The 17697-nt window shown below is 37.7% G+C and overlaps 1 protein-coding gene across 5 annotated transcripts in view; it reads right to left on the reverse strand.

Annotated features, from left to right (window-relative positions):
• Window positions 1–17697, reverse strand: part of GPR155 (G protein-coupled receptor 155) — a 55785-nt gene that overhangs the window by 7895 nt on the left and 30193 nt on the right. For 2 of the 5 annotated variants that reach the window (XM_024732849.1, XM_024732853.1), the window contains 5 exons: window positions 16455–16591; window positions 14848–14943; window positions 12251–12315; window positions 10931–11068; window positions 5385–7276 (listed from right to left, as the gene is read on the reverse strand). In XM_024732849.1, the coding sequence (XP_024588617.1) occupies window positions 6985–7276; window positions 10931–11068; window positions 12251–12315; window positions 14848–14943; window positions 16455–16591 (728 nt within the window). In that variant the 3' untranslated portion in view covers window positions 5385–6984. Of the gene's footprint in view, window positions 1–5384; window positions 7330–9127; window positions 9869–10930; window positions 11069–12250; window positions 12316–14847; window positions 14944–16454; window positions 16592–17697 lie in introns of those variants that run through there. The other 3 variants (XM_024732852.1, XM_024732850.1, XM_024732851.1) reach the window with 3 other exon arrangements.

The raw sequence follows: 17697 nt of genomic DNA on the forward strand, positions 1-17697 counted from the left end.
TGGCTCACGGGCCCAGCCGCTCCGCGGCATGTGGGATCTTCCTGGACCGGGCATGAACCCCCGTCCCTTGCATCGGCAGGCGGACTCTCAACCACTGCTCCACCAGGAAAGCCCTATGCTTTGTTTTTTTAAAGTTTCTATTCTGCTCTTTCAGTTCCTTGAATGTGCCGAGTTCCTTCATCATGACTGTACCCTCTGCTTGCACCATTCGTTTCATGTGCTTTTAATATAGGTAGTTCTTTCCATCCTTTAGAGTTTTGCTGAAACATGACTTCCTCAGGGAAGTTTTCCCCACTCAAGATCAAGCCTCTTGATACATACTCTGAGAGCCACATGTGATCCTGATCGCAAGTGTAATTAAATGTTTAACATCTGTCTCTCACAGCAGAAGCTTTATGAGGATAACAACCATATTTTTTCCCACTGTTGTGTGCTTAATGTTCAACATTATGTCTGGCACAAGCTAGATGCTCAATAAACATTTAAATTAACATTCAAGGACTGATGGAGAGAATTTACACAGTCCTCTTCTCGGCTTGTAAAGTGGAGAAAATTAGCTAGACAATCTATCTGTACAACTTGATAGCCTTTTATAAGGCTGAGGTCAACCTGTTCCCTTTTTCCATATTCAAAATAGGAATAATAACTCCCCAGATAAAGATAAGGATTATTATATTTATAAAACAGCCAATTAATTTATAAAACATTTTGGGAGACTTTCACTCTATAAATCCAATATGGTATTGGGCTTTGGTACTTCAGTGAGTAATTAATACCTTGTGGTATATTTTAGAAAATTTAAGGTTTTCTTAAATTTCATGTGTTTCTTAAGAGTAAAAAACATAGTAGCTGGGGGGACCTTCAAGATGGTGGAGGAGTAAGATGTGGCGATCACCTTCCTCCCCACAAATACAGCAGAAATACATCTACATGTGGAACAACTGCTACAGAACACCTACTGAACACTGGCAGAAGACCTCAGACTTCCCAAAAGGCAAGAAACTACCCACGTACCTGGGTAGGGCAAAAGAAAAAAGAAAAAACAGAGACAAAAGAATGGGGATGGGACCTGCACCTCTGGGAGGGAGCTGTGAAGGAGGAAAAGTTTTCATACACTAGAAAGCCCCTTCCCTGATGGAGACTGGGGGTGGGGGTGGGGGTGGGGGTGGAAGCTTTGGAGCCACGGAGGAGAGCGCAGCAACAGGGGTGCAGAGGGCAAAGCGGAGAGATTCCCGCACGAGGATCGGTGCTGACCAGCACTCATGAGCCTGAGAGGCCTGTCTGCTCACCCACCAGGGATGGTGGGGGCTGGGAGCTGATGTTCCAGCTTCGGAGGTCGGATCCCAGGGAGAGGACTGGAGTTGGCTGCGTGAACACAGCCTGAAGAGGGCTAGTGTGCCACAGTTAGCTGGGAGGGAGTCGGGGAAAAAGTCTGGAACTGCCTAAGAGGCAAGAGACCGTTGTTTCGGGGTGCGCGAGGAAAGGGGATTCAGAACACCACCTAAATGAGGTCCAGAGACTGGTGCGAGCCGCGGCTATCAGCGTGGACGTCAGAGATGGACATGAAATGCTAAGGCTGCTGCTGCAGCTACCAAGAAGCCTGTGTGCAAGCACAGGTCACTATCCACACCTCCCCTCCTGGGAGCCTGTGAAGCCCGCCACTGCCAGGGTCCCGTGATCCAGGGACAACTTCCCCGAGGAGAACGCACAGCACACCTCAGGCTGGTGCAACGTCATGCCGGACTCTGCCGCTGCAGGCTCGCCCTGCATTCCATACCCCTCCCTCCCCCTGGCCTGAGTGAGCCAGGGCCCCCTAATCAGCTGCTACTTTAACCCTGTCCTGTCTGGGTGGGAACAGACACCCTCAGGCGACCTACATGCAGCGGCGGTGGGGCCAAATCCAAAGCTGAACCCCGGGAGCTGTGCGAACAAAGAAGAGAAAGGGAAATCTCTCCCAGCAGCCTCAGGAGCAGCAGATTAAATCTCCACAATCAACTTGATGTATGCTGCATCTGTGGAATACCTGAATAGACAACGAATCATCCCAAAATTGAGGAGGTGGACTTTGGGAGCAACTGAAGACTTGGGGTTTGCTTTCTGCATCTAATTTATTTCTGGTTTTATGTTTATCTTAGGTTAGTATTTAGACCTTATTATCATTGGTAGATTTGTTTATTGATTTGGTTACTCTCTTCCTTTTTAAAAAAATATTTTTTTTCCTTTTTCTCTTTTTGTGAGTGTGTATGTGTATGCTTTTTTGTGTGATTTTGTTTGTATACCTTTGCTTTTACCATTTGTGCTAGAGTTCTGTCCGTTTTTTTTTTTTTTTTTTGGTATAGTTTTTAGCACATTTTATCATTAGTGGATTTGTTTTTAGGTTTGGTTGCTCTCTTTTTTATTACTTTTTAATTTTAATACTTTTTTAATTTTAATAACTAGATTTTTATTTTACTTTTTTCCTTCTCTCTCTCTCTCTCTCTCTTTCTTTTTTCTTTCTTTTTTCTCCCTTTTCTTCTGAGCCGTGTGGTGACAGGGCTTTGGTGCTCCAGCCAGGTGTCAGGCCTGAGCCTCTGAGTTGGGAGAGAGACCTCCTGGCTCCAAGTAATATCAAATGACGAAAGCTCTCTCAGAGATCTCCATCTCAACACTAATACCCAGCTCCACTCAACGACCAGCCAAACAACTAGAAAGACAGGAATACAACCCCACTCATTAGCAGAGAGGCTGCCTAAAACCATAATAAGGTCACAGATAGCCCCAAACACACCACCGGACGTGGTCCTGCCCACCAGAAAGACAAGTCCAGCCTCATCCACTACAACACAGGCACCAGTCCCCTCCACCAGAGAGCCTACACAACCCACTGAACCAACCTTACCCACTGGGGGCAGACACCAAAAACAATGGAAACTATGAACCTGCAGCCTGCGAAAAGGAGACCCCAAACACAGTAAGATAAGCAAAATGAGAAGACAGGAAAACACACAGCAGATGAAGGAGCAAGATAAAAACCCACCAGTATGCTGGATCGTATGGTAGTTCTATTTTTAGTTCTTTAAGGAACCTCCATACTCTTCTCCATAGTGGCTGTTATCAATTTACATTACCACCAACAGTGCAAGAGGGTTCCCTTTTCTCCACACCCTCTCCAGCATTTATTGTTTCTAGATTTTTCGATGATGGCCATTCTTACTGGTGTGAGGTGATAACTCATTGTAGTTTTGATTTGCATTTCTCTAATGATTAGTGATGTTGAGCATCCTTTCATGTGTTTGTTGGCAATCTGTATATCTTCTTTGGAGAAATGTCTATTTAGGTGTCCTGCCCATTTTTGGATTGGGTTGGTTTTTTTTTTTTTGATATTGAGCTGCATGAGCTGCTTGTAAATTTTGGAGATTAATCCACTGTCAGTTGCTTCATTTGCAAATATTTTCTCCCATTCTGAGGGTTGTCTTTTTGTCTTGTTTATGGTTTCCTTTGCTGTGCAAAAGCTTTTAAGTTTCATTAGGTCCCATTTGTTTACTTTTGTTTCTATTTCCATTTCTCTAGGAGGTGGGTCAAAAATGATCTTGCTGTGATTTATGTCATAGAGTGTCCTGCCTATGTTTTCCTCTAAGAGTTCTGTATTGTCTGGCCTTACATTTAGGTCTTGAATCCATTTTGAGTTTATTTTGTGTATGGTGTTAGGAAGTGTTCTAATTTCATTCTTTTACATGTAGCTGTCCAGTTTTCCCAGCACAACTTATGGTTGAAGAGGCTGTCTTTTCTTCATTGTATATTCTTGCCAACTTTATCAAAGATAAGGTGACCATATGTGCATGGGTTTATCTCTGGGCTTTCTATCCTGCTCCATTGATCTATATTTGTTTTGTGCCAGTACCATACTGTCTTGATTACTGTAGCTTTGTAGTATAGCCTGAAGTGTAGGAGCCTGATTCCTCCAGCTTCGTTTTTCTTTCTCAAGATTGCTTTGGCTATTCGGGGTCTTTTGTGTTTCCATACAAATTGTGAAATTTTTTGTGGTAGTTCTGTGAAAAATGCCATTGGTAATTTGATAGGGATTGCATTGAATCTGTAGATTGCTTTGGGTAGTATAGTCATTTTCACAATGTTGATTCTTACAATCCAAGAACATGGTATATCTCTCCATCTGTTTGTATCATCTTTAATTTCTTTCATCAGTGTCTTATAGTCTTCTGCATACAGGTCTTTTTTCTCCTTAGGTAGGTTTATTCTTAGGTATTTTATTCTTTTTGTTGCAATGGTAAATGGGAGTGTTTCCTTAATTTCTCTTTAAGATTTTTCATCATTAGTGTATAGGAATGCAAGAGATTTCTGTACATTACTTTTTTTATCTTGCTACTTTACCAAATTCATTGATTAGCTCTAGTAGTTTTCTCTATGTATAGATCATGTCATCTGCAATTCTCTATGTATAGATCTCTTTTTGTTGTTTTTTGTTGTTGTTGTTTTGCGGTATGCAGGCCTCTCACCGCTGTGGCCTCTCCCGCTGCGGAGCAACAGGCTCCGGACGTGCAGGCTCAGCGGCCATGGTCCACGGGCACAGCCGCTCCGCGGCATGTGGGATCCTCCCGGACTGGGGCACGAACCCGTGTCCCCTGCATCGGCAGGCGGACTCTCAACAACTGCGCCACCAGGGAAGCCCACTGTTTTCTCTTTTTAATTGATTTTAGGCTTTTATCATAACAACTGTAGAAATTTATCATCCCATCTTTACCTGAAAAATGGTGGTAACATTTCTAACCTGAACTGTTTCCAACCATAACTCATTACTGCATTACCTAGTTTAGTGATCTAAAGTAATTTAATATTTTACATGATATGAGGTATGATGGGGCAAAAACCAAGCTGTATTCTACTGCATAGCAAATGTAACATAATAGTTTTACATTATTTTTTGCTTTTAGAAGCTGACTGATCATTAATCGTTATTCCTAAAATGCCAAGCACAGTTTACCTTATTCTAAAAATACTGAAATTTAAATACAAGTTAGGCATGGAATTACTCATTGAGAACAAAGAAAAAGAACAATTGACCATGCTGAAGATTGGTATAAAAGGGGTAGATTTTAATCAAAACAGTATTGGATAATTTTCTCATCTGTGACCCTGCATATTAAAAATTATGAAATATGTGAGGACTCTAATGTCATATTGACTCATTAATAAAATGTTTACTGAGTGCATAATTGCACAAGGCCTTGTGTACAGATCCCATAGGGTCATGAAGAATAGAACAATCTCAGGAGACCCATTTAAGGAAACATTGAAAACCTATAGAAAAGATCTCTCTGATGGCTTCTGCATTATTCAGATTACTCAAAGAAAATACGTTGGCACTGCAAGTTAAAATAGATATTTTATTGAGAAACTTGCTTTGTCAGTGAGTGAGTAAAAGTTACAAATATTTTTATTTAATAAAATTAGCATATCCTTAATTCTAAAAACATCTCTTAAAAGCTTTCATTATCTGAAACTGCAGATCATTCTGAGTCAGGGTTTTCTTTTAGTGTCTTCCATGGAAAAAGATGCTGCCAATTCCTGTCATGCAAATAACAGAACATGTGTAGTATGACTTGTTCACAAGCAAAACAAATTCCCCACTTGAGTTTGAGTTTCTTGCATGCATATGAATTAATATCTTTATTGCTGTAACTATAAAATTCTCTTGGTACAGCAATGAGGCTTTATGCTTACTCGTGAGGATTCTAAGAGTTATAATAATGTGGTCATATATATTTTTTTAAGTTATGTAGCAGACAGTTCTGCTGAAAAACCCCATTCCCCAGTTATAACTTAAAATTGGTATGGGTTAATACTACACACTAATGTGTAATTTACTTGTTAAGTACACTAGGCTTCCATGCAGGTTTTTTTTTTAAATTACATTTTTGTTGCATTAAAAGGGCAATGATTTAACCCTATAAATTATTTTCTAAATGGCTTTTACGTATAAGACACTAAAAGTATGAGACAAATATTTGAAACAGTTTTAAATAAGTTAAACCAGTACTAACAGCTAATAATTAAGTAGAGGGCAACATTTAGTAATTTTCAAATTTATAAATTTTTATACATGGACACTTAAAAAAACTAAATTGTAAATGTAAAAATAGGATGTTAGGCATAGAATTTTAAAATCTTGGCTTGAATTACATAGTGTTTTTCTTCTCTTTAACTGCAGGGAATAAGGTAATAGGTCATAAGGTAATCTCTGTCCTTCTGCACAGAGATGCTTTGTGCAAACACCAGAAATGATATATCACACAGCAATAATTTTGCTGATAAATTTAAATGGATCTGCTCAAATTATTACTTTTAGTACAAAAGCTAAAGGTTAGACTATACTTCTGTTGATGAATTTTAGAGATAATAATATTTATGGAGGTTCTTATTTCCCTCCTAATGGCACAGATTAGTACATTGGATAGAAAAGCAAGAGGAGATGAAGTACTTGTTTTTTAAAAAAGTGCTTCTAGTTTTTAATGAGTACTATTTTTCAAGGGAATGGAAAAATAGAATAAGAAGGCCTCTCATAAGAATCAATGAAATCTTTTGCAATAAGTGCAAACTGGTCATAATTTAAGGTCCATATCCTCCCAACAGCTGCCAAATTTGGCAATTTGAAAGAATAGTAAATTGGATATTGATTTTGAAATTACAGCACGCAACTGCAGGAAGCAATGTTTTAAAATATTGGCATAGTTTATAGTAATTATTATATTCATTATCAGAACTTTAAATTTTGATTTGTTTCTCTTTTTTCTAAGTCAATTTCCTGTGTGTTTTACGTACACATGAAATCACAGAATATTAGCATGGGGTGGAAACATGTCTTGTCAAATTTTACAGAAGAGGCAACTGAGGCTCAGAGAGGTTGTGATTTGCCCAAGGTCCCCTAACTAATAAGTAACAGATCTGGGGCTAGAATATGACTCCATGTGGGCTTGTCTCCTTTATAACTTAGGTCTTAAGGGATGGGGATGAATGCTCAATTTCTTTGTATCTTTCCTGTTGGGGAATGTTTGCATTAATAGCAGGAGGACTCTGTTCAGGACTCTTTTGAAGAAATCTGTAAAACAAGTACTCATCCCGAAATTCATAATTGTTGGTGATATGTTGGATGACTCCCCCTTGCACCAGTTTATCTCCGTATATCACAGCTTCACCACGGTCGGAGGCAAGGCCAACTTCAATTAGCCAGCTCACCAGGTCACAGCCACAGAAGGTCCCGACAGAAGTCTTTGCACCACACCTGTATGTCAAAGGAATGATTCACCCATATGTTCTGTAAATCTGGTATCAGCACTGCATGATGGAGGACAAGCAAGGAAAAATAGAAGGAGACAGGGAAAGACAGCATGACAGTTAAAAGGTGGCAGGGATGAAACTATTCTGAATATAAAGGGTTTATTAAATTACCTGAACCTAGAAAGACCCACCAGAGAAAAACAAAATAGGCCAATAATGCTTGTGAAAACAGAAACACTTAAAACAAATGACTTAGATAATGTAAGTGCATCAACAAATAAATATTCTTTTTAGAGTAGATGGTCTTTTATGGTCAGATGCATTCTGTAGATAGCAATTATATATTTTATAAGTTATACTCAGTTAAAATAAATAATTTAATTGTCTCAGGAGCATTAAATAATATTTTTGCAAGCTCTTAAGAAGTGACAATTTTTACTAAATTACTGAGATCAAACTTTTTATTTTCTGCTTATCACAATACCTTTCTTCATGCCCTGAGCAAGATAATCTTACTGATATGTTAGGGATTTGCTCCATTAAGAAGCAGGCAGGGCTTCCCTGGTGGCACAGTGGTTAAGAATCTGCCTGACAATGCAGGGGACATGGGTTCCAGCCCTGGTCCGGGAAGATCCCACATGCCGCGGAGCAACTAAGCCCATGAGCCACAACTACTGAAGCTGCATGCCACAGCTACTGAAGCCCGTGCACCTAGAGCCCGTGCTCCGCAACAAGAGAAGCCACCGCAGTGAGAAGCCTGAACACTGCAACGAGAGTAGCCCCTGCTCGCCGCAACTAGAGAAAACCCACGCTCAACAACGAAGACCCAACGCAGCCAAAAATAAAAAAAGAATGACTATTAAAAAAAAAGAAGCAGGCAAAGGGTAAGTGAGATCTGTCTTGATATAAATCTAAGATTTGTTTTTCATAGTTGTTGACTATATTCCCCACACTGTACATTTCACCCCTGTGATTCATCTATTTTACAACTGGAAGTCTGTACCTCTTAATCTCCATCACCTATTTCTTTCTTCCCCCCAACCTCCTCCCCTCTGGCAACCACTTGTTTGTTCTCTGTATCTATGACTCTGTTTCTGTTTTGTTATGTCTGTTCATTTGTTTTGTTTTTTTAGATTCCACATATAAGCGAAATCATACAGTGTTTGTCTTTCTCTGTCTGACTTATTTCACTTAGTGTATTGCCCTCTAGGTCCATCCACCTTGTCGCAGATGGCAGGATTTCATTCTTTTTTGTGGCTGGGTGATATTCCATTGTATATATATACCCCATCTTCTTTATCCATTCATCTACTCCATTCATCTACTGAGGGACACTTAGGTTTCTTCTATATGTTGCCTATTGTAAATAATACTGCAATGGACAAAGGGGAGCACATATCTTTTCTAATCAGTGTTTCTTATTTTCTTTGGGTCAATACTCAGGAGTGGAATTTATTTTACTTATTTATTTTTGACTGCGTTGGGTCTTCGTTGCTGCAGGCGGGCTTTCTCTAGTTGCGGCGAGTGGGGGCTACTCTTCGTTGTGGTGCGCAGGCCTCTCATTGCACGAGCTTCTCTTGTTGCAGAGCACAGGCTCTGGGCACGTGGGCTTCAGTAGTTGTGGCACGTGGGCTCAGTAGTTGTGGCTTGCGGGCTCTAGAGCGCAGGCTCAGTAGTTGTGGCGCACGGGCTTAGCTGCTCCGTGGCATGTGGGATCTTCCCGGACCAGGGCTCAAACACGTGTCCCCTGCATTGGCAGGTGGATTCTTAACCATTGCGCCACCAGGGAAGCCCCAGTGCGGAGTCTTAATCACTGGACTGCCAGGGAAATCCCAGATTCCTCAGATTTAAAAAATTTTTGATAATAAATCTGCTTCTTAATTATTTAAAATTTGTCTTCCTAATGCAAATGTGAGGGTGCCTCAGGTATGAATAAAAAAAACAAGGGAAAAAGAAGTGTAAAAAAACAAATTAAGTAGATTCTGTTCATTTTTATACAAGTATGCAATAGACAACATGAATCTGTCCACAAGCATTAGTTAAGCTGCAAAAACTAAAGTGCTCGACAATAGGAAACAGTGGATGAATATCAAGATGAAATGAGAAATAGGTGACAAAAATTTTAAAGCATTTAACCACAAATGAATGTACATTAGCGTTTCATATAAAAATTAGAAAAGAGGTTAATATACATGAAAAAATTTCTCAAGTACACAAAATCACAATATTGTAATATCAGTATTTTACTTAGTAATAGGATATCTTAATTTATGCTTTGCAACTACAAACATCACTTTAAACAAAAGCCTGAATGTTACACCCGGAGCCTGAGCCTTTTTCCTCCTCGTTGATTTTAAATTTATAGCCCTACACCTTCTAATCCAGACACCAGGTAATTAATATTTGCTTCCTGATGACTGATCAGGCAGCTACAACCACAGCCCACGGAGTTGTGCAGAGCAGCAGAGGATTAGCCACTACGCAGGATGCAGAGCAGTCCCATCACCAGCCTGTGCCCATTTGCCATCTGGGACGGAGGCAGCCTGACAGCCCTGCAAATGGCAAAGAGCCATGCCAGTCGGCAATCACAGTGGGCCTGGTGGAGGTAACACAGAGTTCCTTTTTTTAAATTTTAAAAAGCAATTTTAAATAGTTGAAACTATCCATAGCTGGTACTTTGAAATAATTGTGTTTGGGCCTTTAAGGGTAGGAAACTAATATTTTTTCATAGCTTACCATTTCCAGAAACTGGGCTAGGCGCATCATATAGATTTTGTTATCTAATGCAAACAACCCCAAGAGCCAGGTATTTTAAAGAAGAGGAAAACTAAGGTTTAGAGACTTAAACGTGCCCAATGTCACAGAGCTAATAAGTGGCAGATCCAGTAATTGAGTTCTAGTATTAGTCCCCACCCAGTGAGTCCCCTTTCCACGAGCTATACCAGGATACCTCCAGTTATAATGAAATATAGTGACATAATATTTGTAAATATTCTGAATGGTAATTTTCATAAATTTTCAATTTTTCAGTTATAGACATAAAAGTATTCTTAATACCATGATTTGTTTTTTTCTCTTTTTTTGACAACCAAAAATATTGGCACTAAAACATCTGTTTATTCTTTTCCTGCTGTATACTCCATACAGGATTAGAAGAATACATATGCTGTCACAGACTGAAGATTAGGACTTGAGGTGAAAAATAAGCAGCAGAACTAATTAAGAGATAGAAATTTCATTTCATTTTCTTAACAATATCATTAGTAATATGAAATAGCATATGACTAGCATACTCCTAGGAGATGGGGAATATAAAATCACTTCTAAATACAATGTATCTCAAAGGTTTTTGAGAGGTACTAATGGCCAACATGAAGTGAATGTTCATATTCTGCTACATTTTGGTTCATTCTAAAGTTTTCATGTTTTACATGGAAATCAGAAGTTATATGGCATTTAAAAATGTAAAGATCAAAGTGTTATGGCTGCTATATATGCTGTTTCTTAAACTATAAACTGACCCATAGCTATTTTAACTTTTATGTGTATATGTGTTATTGAAAATAACAATAACAAAGTTAGTCACAAGCACATTACTTAGCTGATTACAAGCCAAAATTAATCATCTAAAATATAATTATCTAGAACCTGTACGTACCTTCTTTCCTTCACAATGTTTTGGATACAGAGGTCACGGTGATAATGGATAAACTGTTGACAGGTCATTTTTATTTCCTCAGGAACAGAAGAATCCCTATTTTCTGCTGTTTCTTTATTGTTCCATAGGAATTCAAGTCTAAAAACCAAAATTTAAGGATGCAACTTTTAAGGAAAGAAAAGCCCTGAGAGAGAGCCCCTTCTTGCTTATCACCCCATCAATATGGCTGTTCCAAAACTGTCACTCACCACAGCTGTCATCTACAACACCCAGACATCCTTAGTCTCTGAAGCAGAAACATATTTAACCTGCATTTGGTGGCTGGGGTGGGGGACTTGAACATTTTATAAACCCTCCAGACATGCTGGACCCATTTCAGTAACTACCAAAAAATGAAGTTTCTCATTCTACATTCTACTGTTTTAAAACACAAAAAATAACGTATAGAGATCAAGTATATTATTTAATCATTTTCCAATTTTGGTACCAGAGAGACAAATAGTGAGACCTGGAGTACAAAACAATTCTGTTTTGCCAGCCCAGACAATAGATCTGTTGACTCTTTTAACCAATCAACATTATGAAGCTAATAACTAAGTGCAGTGACTTTCCTATTATGCTTTTCTTCTTTCATGAAAGGACTGTGACCCTAGCAACTATATTTTAGTTGCTAAATGCCCAGGGACCATTTACTGGGCACTTTTTATATAGGCAATAGGATAAATTCCACTAGCACTTCTAGTTTCTACTAATTTTGACTTTGAAAACAAATGAGGAAGTATGGATTCACCCCTCTACCTCCACCACTTCCTCCCACCCCCAAGGTGAAGTGCTCTCATTTCATTATTTTTCATAAAGAAATTCCTGATCTGAATTCAAAGAAACTCTTCACCAAGTTAATTTTAAAAAATTGAAATTTAGAAAGAAGAAAACTTGAGTTTTCTATAAATTGTCGGTTTGACAGAAAGAGAAATCCTGTTGTCAAACAAGAAAGACAATCAAATATAGACCTTTGGGGGCACATCACCTACTATTTCCATTTCTAAATACATTTTCAAGTTTCATTTTACTTTATGTAGTTAATGGCATAGATAGAAGTCAGTGTCCATCAATTCTTGTTAAAATACAAATTAAAATGTTGGATTAATGACAGCTCTTCTGTCATTTTCTCGGCAATTATTTACAACAAATATGTGAATCAGCAGATAACCTTTCTGTGGTTTCCTAGTAGTTTCTAAAGGTTTAAAAATATAAGTATCTTAATAGAATGGCTTTGTCATCACCTTTACAGTTACAGCTTTATTTCAAAACTAAACGTACCTTCTTTTGAAGGGTAGGATGATTAAATGTTTGTCCAATCCAAAGATGCCAAAGGAAATAAATCCCTATGGAAGAAAAAAAAGTTATATTTTATGAGTTCTAAAATAAATTTTAAGACAGAGAAATGATGGAAGCCAAAATATTTATTGCTTGGGGAAGTAAACCTCTAGTGATTAGAGCAACATTTTAAATAGAACACACAGACAATACCTCTAAAGTTCAGTGCCTGATGGCACGTACAGTCAATCCTCTGTATCCACAGATTCCATATCCAGGGATTTAACCTACCGTGGATTGAAAATATTTGGGAAAAAAATTCCAGAAAGTTCCAAAAAGCAAAACTTGAATTTGCCGCATACTGGCAAGTATTTACATAGCAATTAAGGTGATGTAACTAACCTAGAGATGATTTAAAATATACAGGAGGACATGCATAGGTCATATGCAAATACTGTGCCATTTTATATGAAGGACTTGAGCATCCATGGATTTTAGTACCTGAGGGGTGTCCTGGAACCAGTCTCCCTCAGATACTGAGGGATGATTGTATGGTCCTTGGCTACCTCTTCCCAGTCATCTTTCCTACTAATTATGATGGGTGAAAAAAGTGAGTGCTGAACAACCACATTGGCAAGCTAGCTTACTGGAGAAAAATGAAAACATTTAAGGGCTATATGACTTTTTTCCCCTTTCTAAAAAGAAAATAAAATATCTCCCATTATGCTTACGTACTTCTTTATTATTTTTCTGTTAAAACTTCAGAAATTATAGAATTAACAAGTGCTATAGGTTCTGATTATAATGAAGTAACTGAAAAAAATTTATGTGAAATGAAATTGGCTAGTGTTTAGGGAAAGGGTTTGAAGAATTTGGGAGTGATGAGGCAAACTAGCACCAGATATTAGCCACATATCAGGACAATCAGGACTGCCTTGGGGAGATGAGAGGCTGGGAACTGCCATCTGTCAGGCACAGTGGGGTAAGGATTTTAGAGCAGCTTGGTGTGGGTGGGATGGAAAATGCAATGACATGAAGGACCTACCTGTCTTCACCTCAAATTATAAACCACCTAAAGGGAATGATCTTACTACCACAACTCCCCAAGAGAAAAATGGAATGGGAGCAGGTTTTGTATCTGTCTCCCTCCTTTGAAGCACTTCAGCCATAAGCTGTGGGGACAATATTTCAAATGCAACATTCCTGGCATTAGCTTCTGTTTGCGGAGCTTTGTCAGTCCCAGTCCTGGGATGGCTCAGCTTGGAGTGGGCTTTCTGAATGCAAAATGCTGAGTAAGACTAAGATTTTCAACCTAGTATTTTATAGTTCTTGGGTACAAAATCAAATCTTGGACAGTATCACAGAGTGAGGTAGCCCTGGGATGCTCATGTCTGTCTATAATAAACCGATAGGTCACTTGTCTGTCTAAATATAGCCATTTTTGCTCCCATAATAAAGGCAAAGCAAACTGGAAATATTTCAAGAAATTAATGTTAGGGAAAAACTTGCAAGAGTGTCTACTTATAAATGTTAACTAACTCATATGGCCAATTATTTCAGGTTTAATAGGCAAGCGCAATGATTTCAAGTACTGTAGTTTTTTCAACCTGATAATTAATCTTGGAACTAATATTCTTTAATTAAAAAGTAAGGGATGTGGTTAAGACTTCGCCTTCCAATGTAGGGAGTGCAGGCTTGATCCCTGGTCGGGGAGCTAGGATCCCACATGCCTTGTGGCCAAGGGACCAAGACATGGAACAGAAGCAATATCGTAACAAATTCAATAAAGACTTAAAAAAAAATGGTGCACATCCAAAAAAAAATCTTTAAAAAAAAAAGTAAGGGACTGAAGACAATTAAATTTTTACATCAAAATATTTTCCCAATATCTAAAATATCATTTACCCTTAAATATCCATTTTAATAGTGACATAAACAAAGACAACAGCACCTATCATATTAGTTCTTCATGGAATTTTAATTTCTAATTTTTAAACTGGGGGTGACAAGTCTACTTTGCAGATATTCTTGTGATGTTTAAATGAAATAATTAATGTAAAGTGCTTAAAAATGTTTGGCATATAGTAAACTCTCAAGGAATGGTATCTACTATCCCTGGTCAAATTTTATTTATATACCACATGATTTTTTTTAAAGGATTTAAGTACCTGTCGTTCAAGAAACATCAAAATGTAAATGAAATGATGTGCATTAAAATAAGTTGCTAAACTAAAGGCTCAGAGAAGTTAAGTCATTTTGCCAAAGTAACTTATTAAGGCCACAACAAAGTTTAAAAAGAACTTGGAACATCTTGTCCCTGCTAAATTATCATTCTTTATCTCAAAACCAAAGCAAAAAACTATTTGGTATTTCTGATTGAAACACTCAGTGTGCATTCTGATGACTTTAACCAATATAATAATTCATCTCTACTAGGAGATAGGCAGCAGCTGCCAGCTGTCACGCATACCAGCAGCTGGCAAACAAACTAAACCCTTTTGATTTAAAAGAAAACAACAACATCCGTACCATCCCCCCACCCCCACCATCAAACCATCCAGGAAAACAAAAACCCCTCAAAGTTCTCAGTAAATAAATACCTGGCCAAAGTTAAACACAGCACAGAAAAACTGTAACTCAACATATAGTCTCCCAGGCTCTTGGTTGAATAGCCACCATAAACAACTGGAAAGATTCTGTAAAGGAAGGAGAAAATAGTACTTTAAAATGAAGCAAGCTAATCATTTCTCTCTATCCAGAACATAGTACAATAACTTATCTACTTAACAATTAGGAAGAAAAGAACTAAAGGGAAAAACACCAAGAGAATATAGAGGCTCTGTCTTTCAAACAAGAGGTTTCAACCTCTCTTCTTGACAGATGTCATTCAAGCAGCATCTATTCTGATCAGATTTGAAGCAAGAAGACATGAGCCATAATACAGAAGCTTACATAATACATCAGGACTTCGACTAGCCGAAGACAGGTCTGATTTTAAAATTAGTTTTACACAGTGAAAACAATCACATCACCGAGCAGCAGTTCTTGGCTGCATTTCTTACTTCTTGATTTTTGTTCTTAAACAGCAGTTAAAATGGTGCTGGCTGATATGATTCTATGTAATGAGCATCCCAGTTTGGAAAGGGTAAGGGGGTTTCTTCATGGGTTATATGGTCCATCTCCTATCGCTAGGCAAGTTACACTTGAACTATCACAAAGAAGTATACAATAACTGGTAATTCACTAAAGAGGACATAGAACTAATTTTTTAAAAACCCTTTAGTAATCAAAGAAATGCATTTAAAAAATGAAGTGCTATATTTCACTTATAAAATTATCAAATAAAAAATGTATAATATTCAATGTTGGTGAGTACTTTACAAACCTATACTACTTCTTTGGAAAACAACTTAGTAGAATGCATCCAAAGGCACAAAAATATTTATATTCTTTGATCCAGGTTTCCCAACTTTGAGAATCTATCATAAGGAAATATATTTCACGGAGATGTTTATTAGAGCATTCTGAAACACTAGGAATGATCCATAGATCCATAAGGAAGTGGTTGAGTGAATTATAATGCTTCTCCTCTATGGTTTATTGAGGAGCCATTTAAAGTAATGGTTATGAACACTTTGCAGCAATATGAAAATGCTTGACATAAGTCACAAAGCAAGACATAAATCTGAATGTATTATTAGAACCATGAAAAATGTATTGAAAAAGAGAAGGCAGTAGTATGATGGATATTTTTCCTCTTTTCTCTATTTTGTAAGTATCCATTGTATGAAGTGGTTATGTTATTTTCATAATATAAAATTATTTCTAAAAGTTTATTTATCTGAGGACTATCTTCTGAGAGACCATGTAGTCATTTATCCACAGAAGTCAGTCAAGGAATATGTTAGGAGTAAGTGGTCCTGTACACATCATGGAGATGCCTGGTTTTACCCCAAATTCTAGGTTCAAGGCATAGGATGAGTAAGTATTCTAAGCAAAATAAGCCATTGAAGCACTTAGGCAACAGAGTAATGTGAATTATTCATTCTTTCCCCCCCAAAAAACATTTAGCTCAAGATTAGGATTCAGATGGTTGAACTGCCACCCCCATGTGAAGGAGCAGCTAAGTTTCTCCAGATGCCTGAAAAAAACCTTTGCCAAACATTTAAAGAAATGGCCCCAAAACAAAATCAGAAGAAACATTTACAGCAAACAGGCCAATGATGAGAAGTAAACACAAAAACACATGTCGAGTCAGTTGCTGGTCTCCACTCTGTAGATACTGCTCCTCTTCCTGGGCTAATATGCAGCTCTGGGAGTTACAGCGACTCACACAATGTTCATCTATAAAACAGTAAGTACAATAATTTGTAATCAGAGCTTTTTATCTGAATGCATTTTAAATTCATAATGACTTCCTAAACAAACCACCACATATGCACATTCAGCTCAGAATCAGTATTTTATTTTAGTTGAAATCCAAGGAAGTCTCCTTCATGTTGTTTTAGGAGAGTTCTACTTGTAGAATGTTTTTATCTCCCCAAAATACAAGTAGTGCGCAATAGTTCTCTTCTACATTATTTAACAATGTAACACACACACACACACACACACACACACACACACTCTTTTTAAGGCTAAATTAATAACTCAAGTTTCACCTGTGATAAATCTACACCTTGGGGTAATTTTGTAAAAATGTAAAAATCTACACCTTGGTGTAAATAGGTCATGAATACCCTATTTTGGCTAAGAGCAAAACAAATTTACTACTACCACTTGCCTTTCATTAAAGAGTTTAAAATTTGCCTTAGAAAAGACCTTTAAGAAACCAAATAAAAAATATTATACACTTTGTTCTGTTCGCATATGGAACTAAGTCCAAATCACAACATGACTCTTCTCTGGCCTAAAAGAGAAGTGAGGGGCCTTTCACAAGAAACCTTTAATTCTCCCACCTCAGCTCCACGATATCTAAGGCATCAAATGCAGGGGAAAACATTTTTACAAAATAGATGCTAGTCTAACATACAGTCTTATTACAAAAAGTCAGAGATTAAAAAACACAACTTTACAGCTCTTACCTTTAAGCGAACAAAAATTTATACTTCCTAAAGGCTCTTCTTAGAAAAGAACATGTACAACCATTAAACATGGTCTGGCACAATAGCTAATGGCACAGGTGAATGTTCACAATAAAAGTAGGTTAAAAGTAAAAAGAAACCAGGCTGCCAAACAGTTTCTGTAGTATGATCCTATTTTATAACAATTATTTGGGTACATACTGGTGTAGAAAAATTCTAGCAGTATATATAATAAACCTGGTCTTAAAACATTATGTAGAAGTATTATAAAAATGGATAAAAATAAATTTTACTATCTTTTATTTGCCTTTTTTACACATTGCGATATTTATTTTGCCTTTGTGGTGTGTCAGTGTTTTGGCGACA

Source organism: Neophocaena asiaeorientalis, unplaced genomic scaffold (genome assembly GCF_003031525.2).
Source record: "Neophocaena asiaeorientalis asiaeorientalis breed wild unplaced genomic scaffold, Neophocaena_asiaeorientalis_V1.1 scaffold96, whole genome shotgun sequence".
Classification (NCBI taxonomy): domain Eukaryota; kingdom Metazoa; phylum Chordata; class Mammalia; order Artiodactyla; family Phocoenidae; genus Neophocaena; species Neophocaena asiaeorientalis.